Raw genomic sequence first — 12,142 nt, forward strand, 5'->3', positions numbered from 1 at the left:
ACTCTCCCCTCAGGGCAGTGTCCCTTCTGGGTGGGGCGGCCAGCTGGGCTCCCAGGGTCTGCTCCTCTCCACAACTGGACTATTGATGGCTAGTATTAGTTTTCTCATGAATCCAGAGCTGGCTGTCTTCTCTGTTGTTATGGGTCATGCTCCCTGAGGCTGCTTCCTCCCTTGAGTGACCGTCTCTTTGTAATTATGGTCGTGTTTCTATTGCTGATGGATGCACTCTCTTTTTGTAGGTTGAGCCCCTTTTTCAGAGATAAGCAGAATAGGTTACACAGTCTCAGAGCCTCACAGGCCGGCTAGACCAACGGATAACTGAAGAGGAATCTCTTCTCTTGAGATCACAGTGATGTCTAAATCTTCTGATCCACCACTTTCACTCACTGTTCTTAGTTTTCTCTTTTGGGACTTTGCTCTCTCTCCTCCATGTGACAAGCCTTTAAATATTGACTATATTTATTATATCATAATATTGGTCTGCTGCAATCACGCTCTCTTCATAATCTTCAGCCTTTAGCTCCTTCTCAATAAATTTGCCTAGATATTCCCGTTCTTAGGGAAAACCCCCACACTGTCCCTGGGTATGGCCCAGGCATGTAACTCTCTGCTTCCAGGGAGGCTGAACCTGTGGATCGCATGCTGCAGAGGGCTAACTTGATGGGGTGTCCGTGCTGAGTCTGAAGTGAGCCCCTGGGAACAGGGCCAGCTCAGACACAGAGGAGGTCAAATCTCCCAGAGCAGTCGCAAGGGGGACAAGCCTGTGAGTGGCCGCTGCCCTTCCAGCCTGGGTGAAATAGGGGACCCCGTCTCCAAAACAAAAACTTTTCACTTAACTTTGACAATTTCCTGAAGCTGTTTTTCTTTCTTTTGCCAAAATCCTAGAAAAAGCTGCCTACGTTCACTCATTGTGTTCACATTTTTACCTTCAACTCACTTCTCAGCTTCTTGCCACCTGGGTTTGGAGGGCACCATGTGACTGAAATCCCTTTTCCCAAGGTTGCCAATAATCTCCTAGCTGGTAAAGAGTCCATGGACCTCCCAGCAGCCTGACACTCTCCTTCCTGGCTTTTTGTGACTCTCCTCTCTTCTCTTCGCACTTGTCTGTTTCTTTTAAGCTCTCCTCCATTGGAATGGGAGCTTTTCAGGAGTATGACTAGTTTCTTCCCCCCAGGCCTGGAACACTCGAGCTTCCCTGACTACTTTCAGGTCCCTAATAAAACCCGTCCTCCCACAGGATCCTTTCCCCCATCTCCCTTCACTTTATCTTGTTTGTATACAGTGTCTGGCTCCCTGAAAACTAGGACTTTTATTTTGGCCTTTTTGGGTGTCCTCAGACAGTGGCCTGGCACAAAGTAGGTCCTTCATAAATGTCTGTTGACTTGACCCGACCAAGGATCTTGCTGTCTTCCCAAAGATAAATTCATTCACCATTAGGCCTCGTTTCCCAGGAAACCCTTCCTGGGATGGCTGTGCACCTCCTGAACCTTCCAGCATGCGTCTAGGCATCTGGTACAGAGCCTGGCATACCGAAGGTACTTAATAAATGCCTTTGTGAGGTATTGCTTGCTCTCTCCTGAACTAGAACGCATAACATTTCCGCTGACTTTACTCAGAACAGCAGATGTGAAAAATGACAGGTGACTTGAGGTCACAAAGTTGGTAACGTTAACAAGTGTTTAGAATGTTGTTTTCCCCATTTTACAGATGAGGAGACTGAGGCTCAGAAAGATTAAGGAACTTGTCCGGAGTGTCAAAGGGGTCGCTGTCTTTTGCTACTTTAAGGTAGGAGCGCCGGACGTGACTAGCCCCAAAGTTCCAACAAGTGGAGGAGGAGCCTCGGGCCTGCTTATTTAGACCCCGCCTTTCCGCGCGCGCGCGCTCGGGGAACCACACACGGGCTTCCACGAAGGCCGAAGAACGCGTTTTGTCTGCTCGGGGCCGCCGTCGGCGGCGTGGGGAAGGCGGAACCCGAGTGACCCTCGGCGGCCACCGTGCAGCCGTTACGTGGCAGTGGCGCCGGCCCGCCAATCGGCGCCTCCCGCATCAGTGCCCCCTCCCGCCCTGGGTGGCAGCAACCGGAAGAGGCGGAGGCTGAGGAGGAGGCGGCGGCGACGGCGGCTGAGGAGGCCGCAGTCCCGGCCCTAGTCCCCGTCCCCCGCCAGGCCCCGTGCCCGCTCGCACGCCATGGTGACGCTCCCGGAGGTGCTGACGCTGCTGGCCGCGCTTCTGGCCACGGCCTCGGGCTACTTCGTTAGCATCGACGCGCACGCGGAGGAGTGCTTCTTCGAGCGGGTCACCTCGGGCACCAAGATGGGCCTGATCTTCGAGGTGGCCGAGGGCGGCTTCCTGGACATCGACGTGGAGGTGCGCGCGCGCTCGGGGCGGGGCGGGGGCGGGGCGCGCGTGGCCGGCGGCGGAGGCGCGCGCCTAGGAAGGGGCTGGGGGCGTCGGGGGTGGGGGGGTGGCCCCCTCGTCTCCCCGTAACTCACTTGGCGCACCCTCAGTTTCCCCACTTGTCACTTGGGGGTAAGGTGCCCGTAGGCCAGACCTCTCCGGAGCGCGGGTGGGTCCGGCCCCGGGAGGACGGGTGTCACCGGCCGGCTTGGGCCCTGCTCCATCCTTTGCGTCTCTTCCTTCCTCCCTTCTCGCCCCTTCTTCCTTCTTCCCCTGTTTCTCCTCCTTTTTCAGCCCCTTCACTCTCCCGTGCGCGGTTCCCCTCTGCAGGCCCCTTTAAAGTTGTCTCTGTGTGTGTGAACACGTGAGTGGGGGGCTCACGGCAGCCGGGCCGGAGACTTGTCCTCTACTTTCCCCGGGAATCAGCTCGCGTCCGTGTGTGGGGTCCTGACCGGACCGAGGCCCGATCGTCTTTGTGACCTTGTGGGAGTCACGGCCCTTTCCTCAGCCTCAGTTTCCCTGAAGTTGACCCTGGTCCTGCCAGCTGTGAGTGAGGGGGGCCCTGCCCAGTGACCCTGGTAGCGGTAACCCTATCCTGAGCCTGAGGAAGCCCGCTGTGAGCTCGTGCCAGCCCCCGTGCTGGGCCGCCTGGACAATGGCCTGCAGGACAGCTGCCTCGGAGCAGAGATCACGGGGTCCCAGGGTACCTGGGGCAGCTGGTGAAGGAACAAAGGAATTTTAAAAACTTGTGCTTTTCTCCGTAAGGGATAACTTTCTCTCCTTAAAAACGAGTTGTAATTTAACAGTGGAGGCTCATAAATGATCACAAGGAATTAGAACTAAAGGTGGTTCTCTTTCTGGTCATTAGAACAGGAACAGGCCAAATTCACAAAAAAGTCCCCCAAAGCCACAAAACGGTTCTGAATTGTCTTTAAATTTAAATGCCTTAAAGCAGTTGAAACAATTGGACTTATTTTCTTTTTGGCATTAGTGGTTATAGCGTCTGCTGTGCTCAGAAGGCCGAAGAGAGTTGGCTATGATCGTCCTTTACCTTGTTTTAAAAAAAAGTTTCCTTGGCCATTGTTGTTGCTATTAGCAGCACTGGGAAGTGCCTGTTCTCTGTTGGCAGCTTGCATCTGTGCCTTTGTCCCAAGCTCTGTCCTCTTCTGAACCATCCTGCTTCCAGGCAGTCCCTGTCAGTCTGCTTTAGTAATAGCAGCAAGCATCTCCATAGCACCTACTGTGTGCTTTACAAATGCTATCTCATTTGATTCTAGAAATAAGGGGGAGGGGAAGGGAATGGGACTGTTATCTCCTTTAGATGAGGAAACTGAGGCAGAGGCCAAGTGAGTCACCCAGGATCATCCAGCCAGGGAGTGTCTGAGGCTGGATTTGAACTTAGATCTGACTGATTCTTGGTGCATTTCATCACCGTGCTCCCTTTACTTCTCCAAGCTGCTGAAATTGTCTTTGTAAAAGTCAGGTTAGACCATAATCCTCCTGCTCAAGAACCTTTTGTGGCCTCCTTTTGCCTCAAGGATAAAATTTAACTCAGGTCCTTCCCAGTCTGGCTTCACCCGCCTTTTCTGGCTTAATTTGCACTTCTATCCCTTTGTCCTTGTTCCAGCCAAACTGGCTTTCCCTAATCCTTTTTCTTCCAACCTGCAGGCTTGTTGCCCATTCCAGTGACAGACCCTCTTCACAAATGCCTTTTAGGCTCATTAGCCTCTAGTTGCTTCTCAGTTGCTGCATCTTGTGGAAATCTTTTCTTGAGTTTCTAGTTGTCATTCTCCTCTCCTCATATTCTTTTGTATCCCCTTGTCCGCTCTACACTTTATATCCCCAAGAGAATGTCGGTTTCTTAAGAGCAGTAAATCTTTTCTGTTGAAAATGTCTGTTGAACTAGTGATGCAAGAAGATGGGAGAATTAGGTGTCAGTTGGGGAGACGATGTAACCAGGGAAATAGTTGGGAAATCCTAGATTCAGAGGAGGAAAGAACCTTAGCATTTATTTATTTTCAGGTGCTTCATTTTTCAGATAATCTTCATCCCAGAGAAGAGCAGGTCATCTGGGCTCCAGGGCCATGATCTTATTAGCATATGGTACTACTTTACAGTGTGGTAGAGGAGAAAGAATATTGGATTTTGGAGTCAGGGAACCTTGGGTCGAAATCTGCTCTGTTACTTATTAATGGTGTGACCTTGAGAAGTTCACTTTGTTTCCAGGCCTCAGTTTGCTCCCCTGTAAAATTAGGGAGTTGGATTAGATTTTATCCAACCAAGGTCCATTTCAGCTCTCTGTGATCCTATGATTTACTTTGGGAGATCATAGCAAAGCAGACATTGTCTTCTATATTCTGTTTTCTTAGTTGATTTCCCACCATTCAGGTAATTATTACTTTGATGATTTATGAATTTGAAACTTGTTTCAAGCCATATTGCTTTGTTTCTTTCCCACTCCAGATTACAGGACCTGATAATAAAGGAATTTATAAAGGAGACAGAGAGTCCAGCGGAAAATATACTTTTGCAGCTCACATGGATGGAACTTACAAGTTTTGTTTTAGCAACAGAATGTCCACCATGACTCCCAAGATAGTGATGTTCACTATTGATATTGGAGAAGCTCCAAAGGGCCAAGACATGGAAACAGAAGGTGCGGAGAACCCTTGAATAAGAATGTTTTAATGATGCTCCTTTGTTTAGGGGTAGCAAATCTTTTTGCCTATTTGAATAGAATCCTGGGTTAAGTCCTCTCTGACATTTTCAATATCCCTATTTGGGTATTTTGGTGAATTAGCAGAATTTATGTTAATTACTTAGTTATTAAATCTTATTCTCTCCCTCTCCTTCCAGCAAAAAAATTTGCTTTTTGAAAGCATTTTTTTCTGGTCTTTTCCATGTAATCAGTTTTTGTTGTTATCAACAAATAGTTTGTTTCTTGGATAATTTGTTCTTCCATTACCATGCTAATACTGGTCTGACCTTTTTGTTTGCCATTGTATAAATGCCTAGTTTATCTGCAACTCTTTGTTGGGCACCTATGTTTATCTCTTCCGCTTTTCTTTAGGTGGTGGAGATACCTGGGATGGTATGTGGATTGCTTTTTGACAGCTCATTAGCCTCCTGTCTTTTGCATACATTCATTGACTAATGTCTAATTTGTGCTTCTCTTTTTTTCTAACCTCAGTTTGTTGGCATGAGAATGTTTTTTCTTCTCTTTTTTCTTAAAATACAAAAAAACTATTCATGATTAGATCTAAGGATGATTTGTAGGGAGATTTTCTTTTTTGTTGTTGATGTGGTCATGCATTTTTGAGTTTATTTGAAATAATATTATTTGGAATATAAATCATTCATCATTTAATAGTGTTTTATTTTGTTTCTTTAAGATTAATGAGGGAGGGATAAGTTAATATAAACCACTTTACAACCTGATTTAAGTTGACTTGCTGTTTTAATGAAGATAAGACGCGTGTGAAGTTTTATGGGCTTGCTCTAACATGATTAAAACTTTTTTTCCTTTAACTTTGAGGCTTGGGTGAATAGGAAAGATAAGCCCCAGCTGTTTTAAATGGCTTTATATATTATATAGAATCCTTTCTGCAGCTTGTTTCAGGGCAGTGTCAAAAATCTATCCTAACCATTATTATCAGTTACCTCTAATGAGCTGCCCAGCAGTGAGACTCATACTAGTTCCGGTGCTATTAGTTGAGGGGAAGAAACCAATCTATTGGCAACTAAGGCTCCCTTTGTGATGGAAAATTATTGTGCATGTGTGTATAAGTTTAGGCATACACTGGTGTTTTTTTTTCAGCATTTCTCAAAACATTAGCATGGTAACCTTTGCTTTCTTATGGAGCAATCAGGAGGAGTAGCAAGGGATTGTAACAAGGGTGAAATGTCTCGATTAGATCTCTTGAAGGTTAGTATTAGTGATTGGATTTGTCAGGCAATGGCAGACTCTTTACAACTTAGATGTTCACTCTTCAGAACATGGTGTAGGACTATCTTATTCTTCAGTGAGAAGTATGGGTTTGAAAGTCTTTGTCTTTCCTCTCCATCTTGCTAGAAGATGGCCCTGTATGAGTAGTTTGGATATGTTGGCTGATGAATGTGAACAATGAATTGTTCTCAAATAATCCTTTAACATAAGAGCTAAAACCCTTGCTTTTGCTTGTTAATGGCAATGAATGGTAGCTGCCAAATCAAGCCTTCCCCTTAAATTAAGGTTCCATGTAGTGCACTGGACTCTTTGAGCAAAGCCTGTGAGAAGGGTCTGATTTATAGCTCCAATATTATGTGGCTGGCATCTGCCCCTCTAACAATACATTTATTATCTACTGTGTTTCCTACCCTGTTAGGATGATTGGGCATCCAAGTTCTGTCCTGTTGGATCTTACATTTCTATGCAGAGACTCCCCAAAAATGCTCATTTTTTTTTTTAATAGTACTGTTGTTTTTTTACTTTACTACTTGTCATATAACAGCACTACCTGGAAGCCAGTAGTTTTTTCCCCTTCAGAACTGATGTTAATCCATATATCCCATGTTCATTCTTGATCAAAGGTGTACCTGGCTGAAAATCTATTCCCCTGAGAACTTATCTCCTTATTTAATTATTGGTTATTACTCATTGTATTAAAATAGCTACTTTAAATATTATAGAGGAGTGTATGAGGGGTTTCCAATCCATAGTGCAGTTTTTTGCTCTTTTTAGAAGTAGCTCTTAACTTTTAAATGTTCTGTTTCTGTTGCTTACAAGTTGATACTGAAGCTTTTAAGATGTGGAAGGTATTTATCTTAAATGTAGTAAAATCATATTGCTAATATACTTTGGGACCTTAAATATTTTTTGTCTTTCATTGAAAAGCAATTGCCAAAAAAAAGTTAAAATATTCTTGGATTCCATAATATTAGGGTTGTTATCCTCCCCATTGAGTTCTTTTCTGTTTCTTGGCCTTCTTTTGTTAGCCCTTTAACATCCACTTAAAAACAAATGAAAATTAAAAAAAAAAAATCTAAGGAAGAAATCAGTTATGAAAGCCTTCCATTGGTAAGCATTTTATAATATGGCTCTGACCCTTACTGGTCCAAAGAGATTTCTTTCATCTGAATGTCTCTGCTTTAGGGTATACTCTGAAGATTAGGTCATCCTCAGGAAAGTCTAGCCTTTTTTCAAGATGAGATGTAGAGTGGTTCAAATTTTTCCTGAAGTTGTATGACTCTCCTGGCCTTTCCAGAAGTATTTTCTAATTTTGTAAGCCCCTGTTTTTTTATACTATCAGGAAGCAGTGTGTTCTCATTATTCTTTCCACTTTTCCCTCTCTAGCTCATCAGAACAAGCTGGAAGAGATGATTAATGAATTAGCTGTGGCAATGACAGCCGTAAAGCATGAACAGGAATACATGGAAGTCCGGGAGAGAATACACAGAGCAAGTAAGTGGGTGCAATAACTGTGGCAAGCCTCCCCTCATTTGTGACTGCAAGAGTAGAGGGACAGAGAGATCTATTAGTTCTTTGGATTTCAGCAGCTTGAATGTCACTTGTGCCTTCACCTCTCGTGAAAAGTTGTGGTCATCTGGGTTATATTTTTTTGTATCTGTGGCTGCAGACAATGGACTAAGTCACAGAGGAGTTTCTTATTTCTCTAAGAATGCCACAAATCCATAATGTTGATGCTATGTATATTCAAATGTCAGCTGTTATTAACCAGGAAAAAAGCAATCAACTTCTATAGAACTGAGAAAGAGACTTGTGTCTAGACCAGAACAATCTTTCAGGAAAGAAACTTTCCTAGTGCAGATTTGGCACCTTTTCTTTTCTATGGGAAAATTTATTTCAATTTACAGTAATCAACTTATAAAGGAATTTTTAGGATACCATATGCTTTTGTAATTTAATGTGGCAGAGGATCAAGGACCAGACAGGTTTGGCTGGATGACTTAGAGAAGAGGTTGGGGCAATGAATGTTAAGGGGCTTTCCCTGGAGTTGAAACTGAATACATTTTCCCATAGAAAAAATCTTCTAGAGCACAGACTGGGCAAAGGTACCTCTTTTTCTTCTAGAGTCCTGAGACTGGAGGGGGCAGATCCTGGAAAATCTAGTGTTCCTTATTTAGTGAGGACTGTCACCTTACCTATCAGAGCATTCTCTGAGAAAAGAAACATAGTTTCCCTCTCACAGAGTTGTTGGGAGGGTCAGATACTTGGTTACTCCCAGGAGGGAACTCTCCAAGGATATAGAAATATTGGTGATTACTTTAGTCCTTGTTCTCCGTGTAGCCCGAATGTGAGCACCTCTGCCCATTCTTGCCTCCAACATCGATTTTGTTCTCAGGGCCCTTGGTTTTTCATATCTCATCATCTCCCTCTGAATTTCAGTTTCCTTATCTGTAATATGAAAATGATCCCTCTTAAGGATCTATCAAATCAAGTTTGTTGAATTGGCTGGAAGAAAAACACAAAAAGTCCATGTTTTTCCTGGCCCTTTTCTAGTCTATTGATCGGTGCCTATAAAAATCAGGATTACTGGTGATGCCTCTTTTTAAAAATTCAGTGCTTCTTGTTCTCTTTTGCTTCCAAACAGTTAATGACAACACAAACAGCAGAGTGGTCCTCTGGTCCTTCTTTGAAGCTCTCGTATTAGTTGCCATGACATTGGGACAGATCTACTACCTGAAGAGATTTTTTGAAGTCCGGAGGGTTGTCTGAGAAGGCTTTTCCTGATAATCCCAAACTCCCAGTTCACTGTTTACCAAACATCTCGGTCACAACGATGTCATATAGTTTCTGAGCTTTTGTTTTCTGAGCACTCATTGCTTCTCTTTCTTCCTCACAAATAAGTTTTTAAAACACACCTTCTTAGCAAGGCTGTCCTGACAATTTTGACACTTAATTGGCATAACTTCTCATTTGAAATCTGCCTCCAACACACAGGGCATTCCAGAGCTCCAACACCATAAATGAAGTGTGAACTACTCACATTTGTTTGTTCTGTTTTTTTTCACAATGAAATGCAGTTTGTTCATAACACAATACTAAGGCAAATACAGTCTTTTACTAAAAATGATTGTACGTGTCTTTGGGTCTCTAAAACCTGCAGGAAAAAAAAAATCAGTTCTATGAAGTACTAAGGAATGACAGATTAAATAATTAAAAACTGTCTCCCTAGCCAATGGATAGATAAAACCATTTGATTCTGTGGCACATGTTATTATAACTGGATACATGTTTTTCTTTTAGTGTAGTTTTTATTTGACAAGCCCACAAACTATATTCTCCCCTTAAAAAAATGGGAATATTTTAGACCCGAGGACTTAGCCATTTGTATTAAAGTATAGAACATGTGGCTAACCAAGCAATTTTAGTTTCTGATGTGTCAAGCTAAGGCTGGAGGATATTTGCAGCAGAGGTAGTCTTTTTTAGCTGGTATGTCCAGCTCCCTCTCTCATCCCTGTGTTGGCACTTAAAATGTGTATGTTATTCTACTTTGGGAAAATCTGGATTCCTCATGCCAAAGGGTTAAAGTTCTACTCTTGGGTGTTAATTTCAATGTTATACAGCCACCATTTGTTTGATCAGAAACAGTGGGTTTTTTTGGCCACTGGTTAGCTAAAGCTAACTGAGCAGACTTCTCTACCAGGGTTCTTTTTTTTTTTTTTCCTTTCCTTGTCTTTCATTTTAGGCACATGTGAAAATTTTTTTTGTATGAAAAATGACTTTTTCTTGGTCTTTGATAATGGGTTGACAATTAAAGCATCTGTTTATGGTGTGGGGCTGATCAAGGATTATGTTGTGACTGATGTATATTAGTTACTTGTACTTTTTTTGATCTTTGCAAGGGGGAAAACTACAAGTAACGAGTTTTGTACTATTAATTTAAAATTTGTTACAGGTTTTCATGTTCAGAGTAAAAAGTTTTTTGACTTTGGGCAAAATTCTTGCAGCAGTTTATTAATAAGGTGAGAGTTTTTTCACCTTAGTGTAACTGTTGAATGCCAATTTTATTGTGTAAAAACACTGCAAAATTAAATTCAACGATGTAAATTAAAAATTGGGTGTGTATCTAATTTGACCCAGGTCCAGAAAATAAACAATTCTTTAAAAAAAAAAAAAGAATCCTTAGTATCTGGGGTTCATTTATTTATTGATGCTCTTAATCCCACTCAACCTGTAGCGTCTCATTGGGATTATGGGTGGTGGTGGTGGATATGGCCATGGGTTCAGAAGGCTATACCGACTTCAAAATTGTACCTGGTGATAAAAACTGTGTTTTGCAAGGACCAGTCTCACTTCAGAGAGTGCCTCAGTTGTTAGCTTTGTGTTGCAGCAGGGTCTGTTCTCCAGTAGCTCATTGATTTTCCCAGCTGATGAAATTGGATCCTTGAAAGGCTGAAGTTTTAAAAAATGGCCTACTAGGTAGCTAGATGGCAAAATGGTTAAGAACTGGCTCTGGAATTAGGAAGACCTGAGTTCAAGACATTTTCTAGCTGTGACTCTGGGCAAGTCACTTAACCCTAATTGCGTGCAAAACTCAAAATTAAAAAATTGTCTTTGACCAATGCCATAATTTGAACTTTACTGAACTTCAGAATTTTTGTGGTCTTTGAGTAATGAATACTTAGTTGCTATAAAAGTTGGAATTTTCTGCAGATGTGTTTATAAGCGTGATAGTTTTAAAAGTTCTGCTTGCAAATTAATGGCTTGAGAATACAGAATTGTAACCATTCCATAGTTGGGGTTAAGCAATGCAGTACATATACTTACCTTTCTGTTTTTGTAGATGGTAATTTTCCTTTTTTTTTTTTTTAAGATTGCCTTTGGAACCCTTATCCTGTAAAATTTATTTAGAAAGCTGTTTTTACAGAATGAACAGGGTTATTTGGAATATTAATCTGCAAGGGAGAGAATAATTGCATTTATTAAGCACCTAATGTGTGAGCACATACATTGTATTGAACACTTTATAGATATCTAATTTTATCTTACTATTAATGCTAGGAAGTAGTTGCTGTTATCTACATTTTACTATTGAGGAAACTGAGACATACAGGATCATAGCTAGAAATGGTTGAGGCCAAATTTGAACTTCTGAACTACTCCATTGTCCTCGGTGGAAATCAGCTCATAAGCTTAGGACTGGATCAGATCTTCAAGGTCTGCTCCAGCATTCTCACTTTATACATGATTAGGCACTAAGACCCAGTGTGGATAACTTTACCTGAAGGTTACATTAGCAAGGGGTGGTACAGTCAAGATTTCAACCCCAGAGCAGCCCGGAGGTCCAGAATCTTTACTAATTGGCACAATTTGTACAATATGCTGTTTTCTACATTTTTATTTACAATCATTTTTTTTTGGAATCAAAAAATTGCCAAAGATGGATAGAACCATCAAAAGTTTCAGTCCAGCTCCATGTTATAAAACAGATCCCAGAGAGTTTAAATTCACAAGTGATAGTAAAAGATGAGGAATTCAGAGTTTTAAGATCCTCTGACTTTGTTTTTTATATGGCTGCTGCTTTGCTTTATGTTCTGTCTGAATTGGATATTCCTGGGGTAGTATGGATCACTGGGCAGACTTGGGGCCCAGGAAAGGGCCAAGCAGCTATGGATTGTGGGAAATGAATGGCCTTTCCTCTGTTCTTGATGGTGGAAGAGAAACCATAATGGCAGATCTCTTGTTATCTGCCCAGATGTGCCAGGGAGTTGGCTGCAGAAGCAGTGGGGAAGATAGAGCCTA

The 12,142-nt window shown here is 42.6% G+C and overlaps 1 protein-coding gene across 1 annotated transcript; it reads left to right on the forward strand.

Annotated features, from left to right (window-relative positions):
• The first annotated feature begins 1,892 nt into the window (after positions 1-1,892).
• On the forward strand, positions 1,893-10,516 carry TMED2 (transmembrane p24 trafficking protein 2). Its single transcript, XM_074299183.1, has 4 exons — positions 1,893-2,367; positions 4,861-5,053; positions 7,730-7,837; positions 8,988-10,516. Exons 1-4 carry the CDS (start codon positions 2,188-2,190, stop codon positions 9,110-9,112), a joined length of 606 nt encoding a protein of 201 aa, XP_074155284.1. The 5' UTR covers positions 1,893-2,187; the 3' UTR covers positions 9,113-10,516.
• Positions 10,517-12,142: the final 1,626 nt, after the last annotated feature.

Source organism: Sminthopsis crassicaudata, chromosome 1 (genome assembly GCF_048593235.1).
Source record: "Sminthopsis crassicaudata isolate SCR6 chromosome 1, ASM4859323v1, whole genome shotgun sequence".
NCBI classification, from domain to species: Eukaryota; Metazoa; Chordata; class Mammalia; order Dasyuromorphia; family Dasyuridae; genus Sminthopsis; species Sminthopsis crassicaudata.

What these genes read in the sequence shown, in the direction of transcription:
- TMED2 (XM_074299183.1), top strand. Translation starts at nt 2,188, where the DNA reads ATGGTGACGCTCCCGGAGGTGCTGACGCTGCTGGCCGCGCTTCTGGCC. An exon ending in TCCTGGACATCGACGTGGAG is followed by an intron (nt 2,368 to 4,860) that starts GTGCGCGCGCGC and finishes TTCCCACTCCAG; the next exon opens with ATTACAGGACCTGATAATAA. An exon ending in GGAGAGAATACACAGAGCAA is followed by an intron (nt 7,838 to 8,987) that starts GTAAGTGGGTGC and finishes GCTTCCAAACAG; the next exon opens with TTAATGACAACACAAACAGC.